The sequence below is a fragment of the Falco peregrinus genome, chromosome 4 (genome assembly GCF_023634155.1).
Source record: "Falco peregrinus isolate bFalPer1 chromosome 4, bFalPer1.pri, whole genome shotgun sequence".
NCBI lineage: Eukaryota > Metazoa > Chordata > Aves > Falconiformes > Falconidae > Falco > Falco peregrinus.
The window spans coordinates 101,875,169-101,894,431 of record NC_073724.1 but is presented as its reverse complement, the minus strand read 5'-3'; the positions used below and the strand labels follow the sequence as shown (position 1 = coordinate 101,894,431).

Below are 19,263 nucleotides of genomic sequence, written 5' to 3'. Positions count from 1 at the left end.
ACAGAATACAACTAAACAGAATATGTGTCAACACAAAGTAACTCTTAAAAAATAACATTCCTTTCCAATTCATATTTTGTGCATATTTTCATTATTTATATTTAACATTCTATACCTATTTACTAAGATAGAGAAGTTCTCATCATTCATTCTATCATAAAAGAAGTTTGATGTTTATGATTCTGTATACTTTCCAACCTGTAAATCACATAATGCTACATTTTGGTTGGTACAGCAATATCTGTACAAATTAGTTGCAAGAATTTTTAGAAAAGTTAATTGCTTCGGTTACTTGTGCATGGACAACTTGAAACACATATTTCGGCTCTTTAAAATGATACTAAGCCATTTGACTTTCTGTAGAAAGAAAACAGTTCCATTGTCTCTAACTCTTTTCATAGTTATTTTTTTAGTTTCAGAGTAGGATACTTCCTTAGTTCATTCTTCCTTAAATTAAAGCTTGTTTTAAATCAAAATGCATAAAGAGAGACTGGAAGCTCAAAGTGGGAAGAAGGTAGATGAGGATGCTCTTTAGAGGCAAGAGGAAGGCAACATAAAAGCAGACTGGAAAAAAAGCATTAGAAAATTCTTACCTCAGAAGAGAGAACAGTAGGTCAGAAGTTCCAGTGGGCCATTTTCCCACACTACACTACACAAAAGCACGAACATAAGGTTCAGATATTTATTTTCTTATCTTTATTTTGATAGGATTATGGAAGGAATAGACAACAAGAATTGAGAAAGAGATGACAAGCCACTTCTCAGTGTTACTTTTTTTTTCCCTCTCAACGTAAACACTTCTGTGTTTGGTTTAGCTTCATATTAATTTCTCTTTAGATACCCAACACTCTAAATGCTTGGGAAAGCCCACTAAAAGTTATAGAAGAGTATAGTTAAAACTGCTGGCACAGAGTAGTTCAAGTACAATAATAATTATTGTAAATATATGCCTGCTATCAGAACCAGAGGAACTTGCCAAAAATGAAGCATGACTCTCCTGTTTGCACAACAGACTCCCTAGGGTAAGGCGTGCTTTATACCATTTCACACTATTATTGCTGAATTACATCTATTTGTTCCTAAAAACTCTGTCTTCTCAAGTACTTATGGCTCCCCATATTTAACTGAGATGAGCTTAATGTCAGTTCTCCTAAATATGTGAAACATGAACAGGGTTAGACAAGGGCTCTAACCAAGAAACACAGTGTTCATCAAAATACTACATTTAAAAGAAGTCTGTCCAGTGTTATGGTGAGGAGGCATAACCAGCATATAAGCTGGCAACAGCTGTGAATGGCTATTTAGGTCCCATGCATAAATAGCTTTGTTCCAGAAGCATGGAGAATGTTAAATGACAGCATCAAATTAAACATAAGGTTTGGGGACCTTGGCTACTTTTTTAGCAAGGCTGTGGGAATGGAGGAGGACAGACGTCACTGCACTATGTTCCCAATGCTAGAGAAGGAAAATACCATCCCTTCCTATATGCTCTCCACTATCCAGTGTTTCTGTTCTTGGCATCCACAACTATAAACAACATTATGTAGCACTTAAAGTAGGAAGTTTTTCTAACACAGCAGAAGTGAAAGGTAAATCAAACTGTTTAATTTAAAAAGCTTAGCTTGTAATAGTACATCTTCGAATAAGGATTAATTACTATCAACACATCAGAAAAACAAGCTATTTTAAAAATAGATTATGGCCATTAGGCTCTTAAAAAGTGAATATAAACACTCATGCTAGAAATGCAGATTATTTCATATTTTCAAGGCACAGCATCTCAATGAAGTGCAGGTCACAGTTACCTTGGGCATATTAATATCTTTAGATTAATCTCAGCTCAGCTTGACATTAAATATTTATCTCAAACTTCTTGTTACAAAACAGCTTTTCAATAACAATGAAAGGTAACCATAGCTGTTAGCATGAAAAGTTGATATTAAAAGCTATAATATTATAAACATGACATTTAATGTTGTAACTTTGATATTATATATTTATATGACATACAATATTATAAACATTTATATATGGTGCCTGCATAGTAGAGTCAAACAGAGCTACCCATGCCTAAATGTTCAGAGGCCAGCATTGCCCTGAATTGAGAATGTGACTACCAAGGAGTTGCACTGGTAATGAAGCCACCTAAACTGTATGCCCGGCCCCCAGCAGCGTGGACTGCAGGGAAGATGAATTACGCAGAGGGCTCAGCACGCTTGGGAAAGGGATTGCACTTAATGCCCCGGAATGTGCCTCGGCAGAATGCCTGTGTCCGGCACCACTGGCTGGAATCCAAGCAGATCCATTACCTTCTCTTTATACATCAGCTTGCCACATGCCTTGCTGACACCACAGATACGGCTTTCCTCCTCCCCTTTATTTTTAACTTTAGTATCTTTAACGCAACTGAGATACACACTTCAGGCTATATGATTAAGGAGGATTTTAAACCCAGTTTAGCACTTGGTAAATTATTGTTATCTGTCCAGCTCTAATCTAATACTGTTTTTAAAACAGGCAAATTAAACTAATGATACAGTTCACACATGCTTACACAAGTTACACTAAACCAACTGTACTTCGAATACAGAGTTATAGGCATGTGAACATGTGAATTTAAATACTTCATAAAAACAATTATTTTAGCCCATAAAAACAATTATTTTAGCTCATAAAAACAATTATTTTTACTTTAAGTCTCAGAAAAAGCTTAGTCATCCTTCAGGAAGCTCTAGGTAAACTGAGAAGATAGAGAAAAGCTGATGATACATTTATTTCAAAACTGATTTGGTTTTTTTTCTTCAGTTGCATGTATATGCTGTATCCAGTTATAACCAAATCCAACCGAGAAATAGCGTACCTTTGAAATTCTGAAATTCTGTGCCTTTCTCACTCTGGCCCTAAAAGAATAATCTATCACAGATAAACAATACCGTAAGAACCTAAATATTTTTACTGAGCAAAGAAAAAACAAATAGAAAAAAAGACAACTCTCCAGAAAGCTTTTTCTTTTTATGAATTTGAAAATAATAGATTTAGCAAATGCCACCAAAGAACTCAAGACTCTTTCCACTCTTGATTCTCAAGTCAAGAGTATACAAAGTGTATATGTACATTGGTCCTGCCACTTACTTTCATCATAAGCACTAATAAAGCATTTGATATCATTGAAGTCACATTACTGTAGTTCATAATACTGAGAAAGTATCTTAGCTTTCTTTGAAAAACTTCTAGCCCTTACAATTCAGAAGTTTCAAGCCTGGAGGTTCAAAACCAATAAAAAGAATCCACACAAACTTGAACAAAACCATCACATTTTCAGACAGTTCAATTTTAAAGCTTGATGTATGATTTCTGAACACTTATGACCACTACATCACGCTACCATGAAGTTCAACTTTGTCTCTTGTCAAACCATTTTACCATTAACAGGTCGGTTAATTAAGGTAAGTTGCTTACAAATAACAGCAATCTAATTTCTTTGAATATCAGATATTTCATGGACACTTACTTTGCGAATAATGGAAAATTAATTACACTATTGTATATACTTTTTGCATAAAATAACATTTTTTGAGACAATTACAATAACACAGGGTGCTTTCCTCAGTGCCTTATGCATACATTAGTTCCAAATATACAGTAGAGCAAACTCTGGAGGAAAGTAGGTCTACCTTCTCCTCCTCTGTTTCCCTACCATAAAGGTATTACATTAAATAGATTGTGGGACTGAAACTGAATAAAGGACATTTTTACTGCAAAAGCAGAACAACTGCTTTTATGAACTGCCTATTGGGTAAGTTACATTCAGTAAAGTATCTCAGTATGAAAAATGTAGAGGCATGAGTGTTGCTAACACTAATTTCAAATTCTTATGAAACCGTTCACAGACTCTGCTCCTTGCAAAAGCAGGGCCTCTAGGACCAATACCCTATCCACAATCAAAGCACATCACTGTTGTCTCAACACAGCCTGATAATCATCAATAACTCATTATCTGTCTATTCAAAGTTTACTGACAGAGAAGACACATTCTACAGCTTGGTGTGGTGACCAAAAGCTTGTGCAATCTTCCCAGTTACAGCACCTGGTCTAATAAAGGATATTGGTTCTATCAACTCTGTTTTGCCAATTGCATTCACAGTGACACTAAATGGGTGAGAAGTGTCCCTCAAGCATGATAGGACATTACCTGCCTGTATTCAAAGCCGAGCTGAGTCAAGCCCCTCTGCTTCCACAATGGAAGGAGTAGAAGCAAGCACTGCTTCTTGCTGGCAAGTGGCCCTGCAACGCAGTCCTTCACATGGAGTCTGCTGGTCCTGGAAATTATGGAGGGAAAGTCACCTATCCCGCAGGCTACACGAAGCAGAGAGGACCAGGACCCTCTGCACAACTTCATCCTGCAGTGCCTGCCACGAGGAAGGAGTCCTGCAAGGAAGACTCCCAAACCACCACAAAGATCTAATTAACATGCAATGAGGAGATGAAGAAGTAAGAAAGATGCCCCATTACTCCCACAACTACAGCCTCACAAATCCTTTCCACAAAGGATTCAGCCAAATGATGACTCTCAGGATAATCATTCCCTGTTTGCTGTCAATATGAAAACTGCAATAATGGAAGTGGTACCTCCTATCACTGCCACAGAGACTGAGTCTACAGTGCAAAGAAAAAGCCATCTGTAGTGGCACACTATACACTGCTTTAAGAGTTTTACACCAAGGAATCTGACTACGAATCGCTATTTCTTACAATGCATCTTGATTGCATTGCTTTCATTTCAAGAATCAGTATTGTCAAGGGATCTCTTCATCAAAAATTATAAAATGAGGTACTGATCATAAACATTCAGTAAATGGACGGCACATTAACAGTGAAAGTGCATTATTTTTTATACAGGTGCTCACATAAAAGATTCCAGTATTTATTGCTATACAAAGTCTACTCAATTAACACATGCAACATTTCTGGTGCACCTAAATCTTTTATATTTTTCTTCCTAATTTTCACTTTTGAGGATGAAAAGAAATAAGAACATAAATCTTAAAATTAAAGAATAACAATGCAACACAATTTGGCAATATGACATTGTCAGTTTTCCAAACTTAACAGCAGCTCGGAAAAAAATATGTCAGCATTTTCCTACAATGTTTTTCTGGGACATTGAGAAGGAACATTCCACACAACAGACCTATGCAGAATAAAAGACAACACTGTGTTCTAGGAAAAGTAATTTTACGCACTTTACACTGTTTATTGTCCATGACTGTTCTTCAGCTAAGCTGAAAAATTAAAGGATTTTTTAAAAAATCCAGAAACACAAGACCTGCTTTAGGTTTTGCCATTTTTGTTTTCCATGTTGAGTCCTTCCCATAAGTTGTAGTCTAACCCTGTTACCTATGACTTTTAGATGTTTAGTACTCTTTTTCAGAAAAGTTGCTGGAGAGCGCTCAAGACAGACAAGCACAAATTTCTTTACAGAAGTTTTTAACTACAGCCCTATGTGAAAAAATGAACAAATATTTTTTCCCAGGAAGAACACTGCAGCATTAACAAACACACATGCAATAACCACCAAGCTATAAAAACAAACTCTAGCTCTGATATAATACAGAAATTTATTTACTTTCAATGGCAAATTAAAATACACATTTTAACTGTATACCACAAAATAGAATTTGTTTAGCTATTACAAATGAAACTCAACATATTTTAAGATTTGGTTGAGAAGTTTCCATGTGGGAAGATCTGGCTACATACAATTTACATTAATAAAGTTCGCAAAAAATACTGTCACTTAAGAATAGCTAGCAGCATGCACTACCTGGTGGAGGGTTAGAAAAAATAATTTCAGACAAAATAAGTCACAAAACAAGAAAAGCATCTGCACATTGTAGAGCTCACCCAACTGAGCACAAATGGAATCAAATCTGTATATTTTTTAAATAGTTCTATTTCCATCACTCAGTTGTTTCTCATGTGCTTATAAGCATCCGTGGCCTAACCACAGGATTTCTGTTGAATCAGAGTATGAAAGACTACATTTCTCCAACTACAAACTTATCAAAATAGGTTCACATTTTCTAAGTGTCTTCTATAACTACACCATTAAAAATAAAGTATTCCTCTAAATTACATTAGTGACACAAAAATTTCAGGAAGACAAACCAGATCTTGCACTTCTTTGAAGCACTGAAAAAATATTTTCTCTGACCTGTGCATGTTAGCACCAAAACTCTTTTTCTAAAACAAAACAAAATAAACAACGCCCCAGGATGTTCTACTGTAGACACAAACAGTGCTGGTTTTGGCTGGGATAGAATTAATTTTCTTCAGAGCAGCTAGCACAGGGACACACTGTAGATTTGTGCTGAAAATGAAATGGTTAATAAAGCAATGCTTTTTGCTCTTACTGAGCAGTGCTTACAGAGTCAAAGGCTCTTCTGCTTCTCACCCCACCAGCCAGTAGACTGGGGGTGCAAAAGAATTTCGAAGAGGACACAGCTGGGACAGCTGACCCCAACTAACCAAAGGGATACTCAAAATCACATTGAAACATAGAACCCTTTAGGTTGGAAAATGCCTTTGAGATCATCAAGTCCAACCATTAACCCAGAACTGCCAAGTCCACCACTAAACCATATCCCTAAGCACCACATCTACATGTTTTTAAACACCTCCAGGGATGGTAATTCCACCACCTCCCCTGGGAAGCCTGTTCCAATGCTTCACCACCCTTCCAGTCAAGAAATTTTTCCTAATACCCAATCTAAACCTCCCCTGGCACAACTTGAGGCTGTTTCCTCTTGTCCTGTCACTTGTTATCTGAGAGAAGGGACTAACCCGACCTGCCTACCCCCTCCCTTCAGGCAGCTGCAGAGAGCAATAAGGTCTCCCCTCAGCCTCCTCCTCTCCAGGCTGAACACCCCCAGCTCCCTCAGCTGCTCCTCACAGGACTTGTGCCCCAGCCCCTTCCCCAGCCCCGCTGCCCTTCCCTGGACACGCTCCAGCCCCTCGACGTCCCTCCTGCAGCGAGGGGCCCGACACTGAACCCAGGGTTCGAGGTGCGGCCTCACCAGTGCCCGGTACAGGGGGCGGTCACTGCCCTGGCCCTGCTGGCCACACTGTTTCTGACACCAGCCAGGACGCTGCTGGCCCCTTGGCCACCTGGGCACACTGGGGGCTCATGCCCAGCCGGCTGTCAGCCAGCACCCCCAGGCCCTTTCCCACCGGGCAGTTCCCAGCCCCCTGCCCCAGCCTGTAGCGCTGCCTGGGGCTGGTGTGACCCACGGGCAGGGCCCGGCACTGAGCCTGGTTGAACCTCACACCACTGGCCTCGGCCCATCGGCCCAGCCTGCCCAGACCCCTCTGCAGAGCCTCCTGCCCTCCAGCAGACCAACACTCCCACCCAACCTGGTGTCATCTGCAAACTCACGGAGGGTGCACTCGATCCCCTCGTCCAGATGGCTGATAAAAGATATTAAACAGGACTGGCCCCAGTACTGAGCCCTGGGGAACACCACTTGTGACCGGCCACCAGCTGGATGTAACTGCTCAGCTCAGCACAACTCTTTGAGCTTGGCTGTCCAGCCCAGTGTAGAGTGCACCCGTCCAAGCCATGAGCAGCCAGTTTCCTCAGGAGAATACTGTGGGAGACAGTACCAAAGGCTTCGCGAAGGTCCAGGCAGACAACACCCATAGCCCTTCCCTCATTCACTAGGTGGGTCACCTTGTCAGAGAAGATGAGGTCATGCTCCAGCATGTAACACTGGGGGAAGGAGGAGAATAGAGAGAGGACCTTTGGAGTTACAGTGCTTTGTCTTCCCAAGTAACAGCTACGCCAAATGGAGCCCTGCTTTTCTAGACATGGCTGAACACCAGCCTGCTGATGGGAATTGGTAAATTAATTCCTTGTTTTGCTTTGTTTGTGCATTGAGAACCATAAGTCCATCTTACGTGAACAACTATATCAATTATCAACTCTTCTCATTTATTCCCCATTGAAAAATACAGATTTTATATTAATGTTTTACATTAGATAACAGTATCTAAATTGCCCTGGGAAAGCCTGGTTTAATTTTTTTTTTTATCTTTTGGAGATTACAGTGTTTATTCCTGCTGTTTCAGATCTTCAGCAGAAGCCTGTCATTTTTCACATATTCCCAAATACAGCAGTGATACTACTGCATTCCCTTATGCCTAAGACCATCAAGTGTATTTTTCAGTACAAAAGGGTTCCAGATGTTTTATCAATCAGCTTTACTGCATTCCTAAGAAAGAAATGTAACTCTAATGCCTTCCCCTCAGGTATATGAGCAAGGGAAAACATTTTATTTTGTGACATTCTGAAGCTACTCTGAGATCGCTGTTACTATGCATTTAAACAATTTAAAGTTATAAAGTAAATGCCACATATCATTTTGATTTTGCATTTCCTAAAAAACATGGAATTACCAGACAAGTCCACAGTTGCTTCAAAAACAAACGTAGAGATAACGGGTACAGAAGTTGTACTGCAGCCCAAATCCATTATGGCATTAAGCTCTGGTGTGCCTTCTAAGTTTTAGAAAAGAAGCAGACCATCAAATAATGTGGTCAATACATAACCATTAAGACTTTTGTACTGAAAAATACCGAATTCATTTTAGCAACTTTGTGAGAGAATACAACAGAATTACTAACTCAGTTTCATCAAGGTGAGCAATATGACAGCACAGAACTTTCCACTTTTCTCCTTGGCAAGATTTCACATCGGTATGTGTATGTAGTCAAGCTCAAAGCCCAGCCTGACTCAGCAGCATACAGCTCCTCTGCATCTTATAAGACCACTAGAAGGATCCTTTGGTGGAACTTCAGGCAGAATTCATCCTTTAAATTCTGACAATTTAGAACAGAAACTTTCCAAATAAATCCCATAGTTTAATTTTTAATGGAGTATTAAATTGATTTTTTATTACTGCATTCATACAAACTGTATTTTAAGTATATTTTATACATGTGCTTACTATGATATCCTTACTAATACATGTAAAGTATAAATTTACATTATAAATATATATGTATATAGCTTTATATGCAGCTCTGTATTTTATTTTAATATTGCATTATAATTTGTTAATAGTTTATTAATGTAACATTGTGGTATCTGCAATAATAGGCATTATCAAAGGAAATGCCTACTTTTAACAAAAAGAAAGATTAAGGAAAAAATTGTTTCTGGAAACACCAATTTCCTTAATTTCATGTAAATTTTTCATCTATGCTAGGGTCAGCCTCTGCATTTCTTGGAGGTAGATCAAGGAGTTTCTCTGCTGAATTGGCAAAGGAGCAGGGAAGGTATCAGTGCTGATAAGATAATATTTACTAGCTACATCTGCTATATCTGCTTTTTATAGACTCCATCAGTGCAAGACAGTCACTCTTGAAATTCCTCCTACCCTGAAAGGGACACAAACCCTGAGGAACTACTTTAAATGCTCCTTTGTTTTAAAGCTAACAAGATTCCCTTCACTTGCTTTTCAGTTCATAGCCTAATAAAAACCTTCATGAGTAGCAGTAAGGAGATACAGCCTACTACATGTATTCTGAATGAGCATTTCATAGTTTTACCTGTCATTTATCTCTGTTTATTATTTTAGCTAGTGTCTTTCTGGAATATTATTCAAACAAAATTAAACCTAGTTAGGTTAAGTAACCTTATAATAAGAACCATATTAAAAAGAAAATTAGACAGTGTTACAACGTACCAAAATTTAGTGACCTAGAAGTATCGAATGCAGAAAATCAGGAGACGGAATAAATAGACCTAATGCTATTATTACATCTATCACCAGGGAAGTCTCTCTCTCTCTCTCTCTCTATATATATATATATAAAATTTCTCCACAGCACAAATTAAAGTAGATTCTGAATACTTTCTTCTTTTTTAGGCTACCTTATGTTTCAAGATGCTGACCTGCTTGTTTGGAATAGCCACATTGAGCCAGCCACAGCCTTTACACAAAGGTCTGCAGGGAAGTGTAATACAGGCTCTCACACTAATCCAGCAAACACACCTGAAAAACAGTGCAAAACAGTAGCAACAGGAGAATCGATGCTACCGCTTGTACAGAACAGATCATGTCTTACAAATAAAAGGCTCATTATCACAGTGTTCAAAGTTTTTAGAAAAGAAAACCAAAACAGAGCTTCCATCTAAGAAAGCCAATAAAAAAGAAACATAAGATCTATTTTGAAACTATTTAGAGTATTTACTGGAGGAAAAGTCTCATATCCCCAATAAATAAATATTAGTTTCTTCTCTGGGATCTTTGTTAAAAAGCAGAATATTATTTTGTGCAATTCTTCCTGTTCAGAAGAGCATGTTTTTGATTTTCAGGCAGGCTATTTTCTTACCTGTCCACTAACATAAACAGTCAAAGACTCTCAAACACTAACCTTTTATTACACTGCAATTAAAACAGTAGCTAAAACCACAACAAAACCATGCAGCTTAACTCAGCCCATCTGTCCACATGTATCAAAAGTGCCTAGAAAGAATGTTAGCTTAGTCAGATTTTATTTAATCACGGAAGGCATATAGCAAGAATGAATTCAAGGAAAAGGTGTCAGATCAGATGAAAGAGAGTTAAATTTTAATCTCGACCCCTAAGATTACATTTGACATCATGTTGGTTTAGTATCAATGAAGACACCTGCACAAAGAATCTCGGTGCACACAGAGAAGGGAATAAATGTAAATATTTTCAAAGCCAAAACCTTCAGGATATAAATATCACACATTCAAAAAGCTGAAAAGGATACCATATATTTAAAGTTGAGAAACAAGTGCACAACCATAAGTAATATTTAAGTCTATAATTAATTATAACATCATGGTCCTACAGATTCCATACTCTCTATACCACATTCTATTTTAGGCACACAACATGACAATGTCTGTATGTCACTAATGCTGAGAATGATGTTTGTGATATATTTAATATCTCAGTTATTGATTTAGACTGCTTGGTGGATACCTGATACATACAGTATTTCCATAACACAGTGAAATACAGAATTAAACAAGAGGTAGCTAAGGTTACCCTGGCTGGTTGCACAAGAGGAACAGCTTCAGAAATACTGAAATATATTTACGGAAAAGGAAAAAGATTAGGGTAGGCTGGGCTGGCAATCTAATTCCAAAAAGCTCTTCTTGCAGGTAAAATTAATATTTATTGATGCTTAAAAACTGGAGGAATGTTGCTTAGAAATGCATTTTTTAACATTTACTGTTTTCGTAATACTTTGGGACTATTAACTGCAACTCATTCATTCTAGATGAATTAGGAGGCAACAACAGTAACAAGGCATTTAAATGCACAGAACCAAAGTATTGTAATACTTCAGTCTACTTCTAGATGCATGGGAAAAAAAAAAAAAACAAACTTAATGGGAATGTTACATGTTACACATGATGTACCAGAGTTAGAAGGCATATGCATGAATTCTGTTAAACTGTGTCTTATGTAACCATAGACTATTGGTATCTCAGTAATGTAACAAAAAATTGACTACCCATCTCCTGTTCAAAAACAGGCAGTATGTAATGCAATTTACCTACAGAGCTGACTGCCTTGTCATGGTCTAAACCAAATTTTTTTTGTAGTATTTATTGAGACAGTAAATACAGAAGTAAAGATACAGTGGAAAGTAAAACACGAAGCTGGCACAGGGATGCTACCACACACCACCAAGAACACTGGCTGCAGCTCAGTGCACCTCAGTAATGAGCCTCTGCAGTGCTGGGCACTGCTGTCAAGAAACATCACAGGTTCAAAGCACCTTGAAACAAACTGGGCCCCTCCGAAGGCTGACAGTTTTGCAGTTTCTTCAGCAGGAAGAGGATTTAAAAGCACCATCCTGCAGATGGTTCAAGAAGGACCCAAGCTGAAGATGCAGTAAGGAATCCTTTAATGCCTTTCCAGTCATGCTACAACCAGTACAGAAACCTAAGGCTGTGCAGGAGACCACTGCCTGGCTCCACTGCATCCCAGTCTGCTCCATACTGTGTAATACATTCTGTTCACACAGAGAGAACAATGGTCAGCAGCAAAATAAGGAACATGGTAAAGCAGGGGGAAGTTTTTTTTTAAAACAATAAAAACTATAATCCTTACTCATAGATGGTCCAACCCATAACAGCAGTGGTACTTCTAATGATTTTTACATGACCTTGTTTTACTACACAGATTTTAAGCATTAATGATGTGACCATGTGGTCAGGTTTACACCAGCTGAATTCAAATACAATGGTTCTCTGAGGCCTGCAAGCTATCACTGAGTAGTATGTTTGATGTGGATTAAAAACGTTTGCATTTTTTCAAAAGCCTGTTAGAACATTATGCTGCACTATTTTAGACATACTTCGTTTTACTTTGTGAGCATCCTAATAATTATTATATGCACTGCTACTTTTGCATTCTCAATTAATTTCTAAGAGACCAAAGACTCAGATATAAACACTAGAATATTGCTTGGGACAAAAAATCTATTCTAGGATTTCTGATCCAGCAAAAGCGGGCAATTTTTTTCTTCATTTTATGATGGAGTAAGCACAGGAACCTTCCTGTATACTTCTCAGATTAGACTGCACATATTCTTTTAATTTTATTTTAGAACACATTCCTCCCTCTGGGCGATTCCATACATCCCTACAAATCCTTATGCAATTTTATCCCAGGTTCTATATTTATCAAGACACCTCATCTTAATAGCAATGTTCTTCCCTCAGCATGAGCCAGCCTTATAAAACAGATTGCAAAGAAACCCCCACAAAAATTTCCATTCTAACAAGATCTGCCAGTGTCTCACAATTTAAAGCACTTACATGTAATTCATATATTAAACAATGGTTCCTACAAATACAGTACTATTTGTTTTTCTATTTGGTGACCAAATTCAAACACTACATATATACTTTTTAGCTGCCAAAACCAAAAATCCTTCATATGCAGTTATCCACAGTTTACCTTCCTAAATAATATCAACTATACTGAGTGAGAAACTGTGGGCTAGAAGTAGTGTAAGCATAACTTGAGATACAAAGTGGTCCTAGATACAAAGGATGTGTGGAAAAACATCAAAGTCCCAGGGCTACCCACTTCTTCCTTCCACTGCTCTGCTGAAGTTACTTCCAGTAATGCAAACAAAAATGCTGCTTTTCACATGCATGCAACTGATACACACATGCTTCCAAAACAAATGTAGTTAAACAAGTTTATGCCAGAAGTTCCCAATCAAGTAAACACACATTACACATGTAGCATGCTAGGTAGACACTATTTTGCAGATCATCTATTGATTTGGGTTGGAAATTTCACCTGAGTGAAAAAAACATGCACAATATATCAGAACTTGTCCAAAACAACTATATCGCAGCGCTCATCTCTTTGGAAACACAGCGCACATCTCAAAGTGTCACCAAAAACAAAGACAGGACTTCAGAACTTTTTAAACCATTTTTATCAGCTTCCAAGTCTGGGAGTCCAGAGATTTCTACTAAACCCCTGATAAACTTAACAGTTATATTTAATCTAAGCACTCTGCCTAGGTTATTCTATAAACTGTGGCACTGAGTTCTCCATAGCCCTGGGATTTATGAAGGGGTCCTCCAGTATATTATTTTGCCTTTTCCATAGTGACAGAACCAAGGGGTTCTTCCCTGAACAAACCGGTGTTCGGGGAATCCTTTACAGTATTCTGGTTTCTTTAAACAGTGTAAAGCAATAGTTCCAAAATATTTTTTTGTGGTGGTTAGACATGTAGCCCCAGAAAACTAACCTAAGCTCTGATTCTAATCATTATTTTACTCCCAGTTGCTTGGAATAGCAGTTTTCATATCATTGTGACACAGGAAGTCACCACTACCATGTGTGGCTGGCTATCTTTGCTTCTCGTAAGAATCATTAACACTGAAAAACAGTGAAACATTCCGGCAGTTTAGTGTGAAATAAAGAATTTTACACAGTCTAGAAGAGGACTGTTTCAATAAACACATTTTAAATAAAACAAGAATTTCAGAAATATCAGACACTAAAAAAAAAAAGGCACAAACTGTTTGTTAAACATTGTTATAATCATTATCTTAGTATATCCAGCATGACCAAATACAACGTATGTATTTAAGACCTCCAAGATAGGAATTGCTCCTTTCTGAAGCTAGTGACTAAACATGCAGGGACATGACTAATCTCAGCAGGACAGGAGATAATGCTTCTCAAGAATTTTCTTATCATTTGCAGTTTATGCACATACAAGATCTATGCTATGGTCCCTTGGCAAGTTCCAAGTTTAATGGGAGTGGGGAGGCAGGAGTCATTGCCTCTCACAAAATGCTACAGCCTCCCAACATGTACCATTCCAAATTCACTTGCGTGCTCTTTGACAATCACATACTCGATTCTTGACCCTGATAAAGGTAACCTAACTGACTGCAAAGTTTGACTCATGATAAACAGCATACTTTAAACCAAAAAATTGTAATGGCTTTAGGCCACATAATGCCACTTTAGTATTGAAAACTGCAAGCTCTAAAATAATAAAGACACAGTACACAATACTGCAAGTCTGATCAAGGTTACAAATCATATACTAGTGTGTCATTCAAATTACACTACTAAATAAGAAAAGCAGCCTGTATAGTATCACTGCAGTGTGTATTTAGTGTGTACATTTTTGACCTGGCTGGCTAGTTAGGATAATAGAAGAAACACTTCTAGTGAAATTCAACATAAATCCCTGTTCTAATTTACACTGGTAGAATAAAAGCTCTTACCCCCCACCTTTTTGTTTTGCCCACCCTTTATACAAGCCGTGTAAGCTCATTTCATTTAAAAAAAATTATCTAGTTCTCCCCAGCACAGTCTGTATCCGGTCTAGGATATTGTCAATGTAGCTTCAATGGTAAATAACAAGTCCACATAGAACTAAAACCTGGTATCCATAAAAAAAAATTTTAAAAGATTCTGAAGTTTTGCTATAAAATTATTTGCGCAGTAGAGATTTACAATCAGCACTAAGCACTTATTCCAATATATATTAGTTGTACAGTTCTAAACAGTACATCAGCAAATGAAGACAGAGAATGAAAATATCTTCATAAATCACTTGCTGAAGCTCTAAAGAAACAGTAAGAAGGATTACATCCAAGATAATCTTACATTAAAAATATAAAGTTTTATTATTAATATGCTACCTACTTGATGTAAGCTGTCAAAACAGGTAAGTGAAAATGCTGATAAAAAAACGGGCCAAAAAAACTTTAAAAAAACCCCGAAACTGAAAACGTATTGCCAGAATAAACAATAATTACATCAGAACACAGTAACCAAACATAAAACCACTACAAAATAAAACAGAAACTATCGATACAGCTCGGAAAAGAAAAACAGATTAACTGACCCTGCAGGACCTTTGATTTTGTAAAGACCTGTAGACAGGCTAGATTTCATTCATTCTGAGCAGAAGTCAAAAGTGCCAACAATGAACATGAGCAGGATTAAACCCACTGCAGCAGCACACAAGGACTGGAATTAAAGATTTAAGAAACAAGGTGCCAAAGGTATCAGTCTGATTTTGAAATAATGAAAAGCTTTAGAAGACAAAAAAGAGTAAATCCTGAATTTACAGAGCTATCTTTGACAAGTTGTTTGCCAGCTTCAACAGCAAATTGTACCTCTTAAGGTACAGTTGAAAAATTTCTGACTAGTTTAGTAGAAACTAATTTTATTGAGATTAATGGAAAATCTAAAGAGAGTTATCAACTTCAACTACTTAACCTAAACGAACAGCAAGTATTTACAATGAAGACTTGAATCTGCAACAAAGCTATTAATGGTTGTTACATCTCACTTAGGACAAGAATAAGAATTTACTCAGTGGCTCAAATTATGCTTACACCAGAGTCCCGTACATATATGAAATTGGTCTTAATGACAAGACTTCTTAAACATAATGCAATGATGCTGAAAAATGCATATAACTAAACATAAAATCATATTGTGTTGGCTCTTTACAAAGTGGAGTTACATTGTGACTTTATCAAGTATTTTAAATAATTACCACTCATTCTGAAGCAATTCAATCTTATGATTCAACAGTAAAGACTACATTACCACAGAAAACTGGGGAGCACCGTAGCATAATTTCACTGCATTCTCAGATGAGATATTCTGCATTCTGGTTGATGAGATAGAAGTATAAACATTTTTAATACATATTCCTTTACTACCACAACAATAATGAAAATCATGCTGTTTCATTTCAAATACTTGCCTTAACCTATAATATTTCACATACCTATGCTGCAAACATTTCTACTACATAACATACTGCAACACAAACAGTTCAGAATTGTTTGCCAGCACAGTCTCAAGCTAGTCTGCTTAAGATCAGTTATAATGAAAAGTTATTATAATAGGAAGAAAAGTTACCCACTGTTAGAATGTGAATCCTCCCTTTTAACAGGACAGCACAAGCTCTGAACCAGAAAAAAGATCACTTCAAAACATAAAATAAAGGTGACATACCGGTTTCAACGCACTGTTTTGCTTTTGAGTATTTCCTAGCTCTATCAAGAAGAAGCCACAAGTAATATCTGAAACACTACTCACAGCATGCTACTTTGGCTCTACCACTCTGTTCCTCATAGCTTTTACAATCCAGTTCCACTTTTATTTTATTGGCCTTAGTATTATGCACTGCATGGCAGTTCTTGAACAGTTTTAAAAAGCTCAGTACATTAATTGCATCAACATGAAGTACAGGACATATGGAGAACTTTTGCCTGTAACTATGAAAGCATCTCCAACAATCGTTTTACTGGAAAACCGCCAAGTTTAAATTGAATAAACTATTTAATATTTGCAGAGTCTAGCAATTTACTGTCCCCAAAAATGAATAAATTAAATCAGTTGTACACCTTAGGAGTTCCCCAGAGAATTAAAAAGTGTACTCGTAGGACTGTCTGTGCACTGCATGGCAGCTACTCCTGAACACATCAGCACCAGAACTAGATGACTTCACTCAACACCCTTTAAAAGTGATTACTTCCTGCTGAATAGTGAATGCTGTACCGCTTATCTAAAGGATGATGCACCTATGTTTAGTTAAAAGTTGGGAAATGTCCAAGGACCCTTATTGCCACATGATGGATGTACAGACTGCTAAGTCCTTGGGTTGGTTATCTTGAGAAGGGACATTTTGTCTTAGATTCCTGTCGTACATGCAACGTGGCGAAGATGGAGACTTCAAACATGGCCGCTAAGGAATAGAGTCTGCGTAGAGACAACTCCTCAAGGACACTGCGTAGGCACGAGATATGTAAATGAATTCTCAGAATTGTAATGAATATGTAAACAATTTCTTGGAAAACTAGTGACTAGGTATGAGTAGCTTGTATAAAGGGGGGGACTGAAAAGTCGCCTCTGGGCGCGTGACTTTGGTGGAGCGATCCCCCATGCATCCAGCACTGCCGAATAAAGATAACCTCCGCTCGCCTGCATATTGCTGACTGATTCTTCAAATCACTGTATTTAATACTTTTTATATATACCTATATACACATCTACTTATGCAAGAGTTCCAAACATATATGAAATCAGTCTCAGCGACACAACTTTTTAAACATAATGCAATGCTGCTGAGAGATGGCACACAACTAAATATACAATCATATTCTGGCAGAGAGATAGGTTTCCAGTAGGATTTCTAGTGGAAAAATGGATGCCTTCCTCACTAGGAGCTGTAGACAGAAAACCAAAGGTTAACATCTGCTGTCCAAGAAATCAGGACTAACAGTTAATCTATTTAGAAACATGCTTATTTAAGTAAAAATAAAATTGGAGTTTCCTAAGAACACAGAGCTTAGAAATTCTCCACAATTAAGACTGCAATACAAAAAAGCACTTTTTATAAAAATCATTCTTTGTTCTTGACTTGAGAATAAAGGTTGCTATTTAATCTGCCTGCAGTTCAGGCTGTTCAATATCTGTCAAGAGACAAGATATCAAAGCACACAAACTGTTGAATACTTCATAAAACTCTTAGGTATAAGTAGATGGACGGTACTGCAAGCATACACTGACCTCCTACCCCCATCCCACCTAAACCCTGTGGCCTAAAAAACATTTAGGTCTTCTAGTCTTGAAATACCTAACCAAATCCAGTTGACAGTAACTTCTTCTCCAAAGGAAGAATGGGAAAAAGTTCGCTACCTCCAGGAAAAGGAGAAAGATGGGAAAAACACTGTATTTTGGAACTTGCAAAGATTAATTTGTAGGTAATAACTATTTGTCCTTGAACATAACCTTCTGAATGTGCACTAACGCCCCAAGGCAAGAATTTTTACATCCACAGCACACATCTTGAACATACTAAGAGGAAACCATCCTGATACACGTGATGCGTTTCAGACAAAGTATAAAAATAGTATTTATGTGAAGTGTTATTTTTTTATGGGAAAAAAAGATGCACGACTGTCTAACAGCACCTGACAGGTGGCCTAGGCATCACAGAAGGAAGACAAGCTCTGAAAGTTACCCGCAAAACCACACGGGTCCATCAGGTTGCAGGCCCGGCGCTGCCAGGCGGGCCAAGGCAGCCCCTGCCTTCCGCCGCTGGCCAACACGGCGACGTTCCCGCCAGCGAGGGGAGGCAGGAGTCCTTTAAGTGACACACGGCTGACCCCGGCTGCGGCCAAGGGGGCCGGGGACGCGCGTTACCTGCTGGGCAACCTGAGGGACGAGGGCTCCCGCGGCCAGGTCTTGCCTCACGGCGCTGAGGCGGGCGACGTCTGACCGCCACGGACCCCGGCCCCCCCGCAGGGCCGCTCCTCCGCGCCGCCCCCGGGCCCCGCCGCCCCCGGGCCCCGCAGCCCCGCGCCCGCCCCCGGCGCCAGGCCCCCACCCGCCCCCGCGGCCCACCCGGCCCTGCCCGCCGGCGAGAGGCGAGGCTAACGGAGCGGGGATGCTGCTGCCGCCTTACCTGAGCCAGGACCGCGGGGAACGCGCCCGGCCGCCCACTGTAACACGCCACCAGGGAGCCTCCCCCGAGCAGGGCGGCGGCGGCGACCCTCCAGCTGGGCGGGCGCCGCTGGCCCCGAGGGGGCCGCAGCCCGGCAAGCCGCCCTCTCAGCGGCACTCGGGCGCCCGCCGCCAGTGCCGCTCTCCACGCCGCCATCTTCCCGGAAACCGCGGCGCTGCCGCCGATACCGGGGCGGCCCCT

The 19,263-nt window shown here is 38.9% G+C and overlaps 1 protein-coding gene across 1 annotated transcript in view; it reads right to left on the bottom strand.

Annotated features, from left to right (window-relative positions):
• Positions 1–19,235, bottom strand: part of MICU2 (mitochondrial calcium uptake 2) — a 151,309-nt gene extending 132,074 nt beyond the window's left edge. The window contains exon 1 of the mRNA XM_055801544.1: positions 19,024–19,235. Coding sequence (XP_055657519.1) covers positions 19,024–19,218 — 195 coding nt within the window. The 5' untranslated portion in view covers positions 19,219–19,235. The remainder of the gene's footprint in view (positions 1–19,023) is intronic.
• Positions 19,236–19,263: the final 28 nt, after the last annotated feature.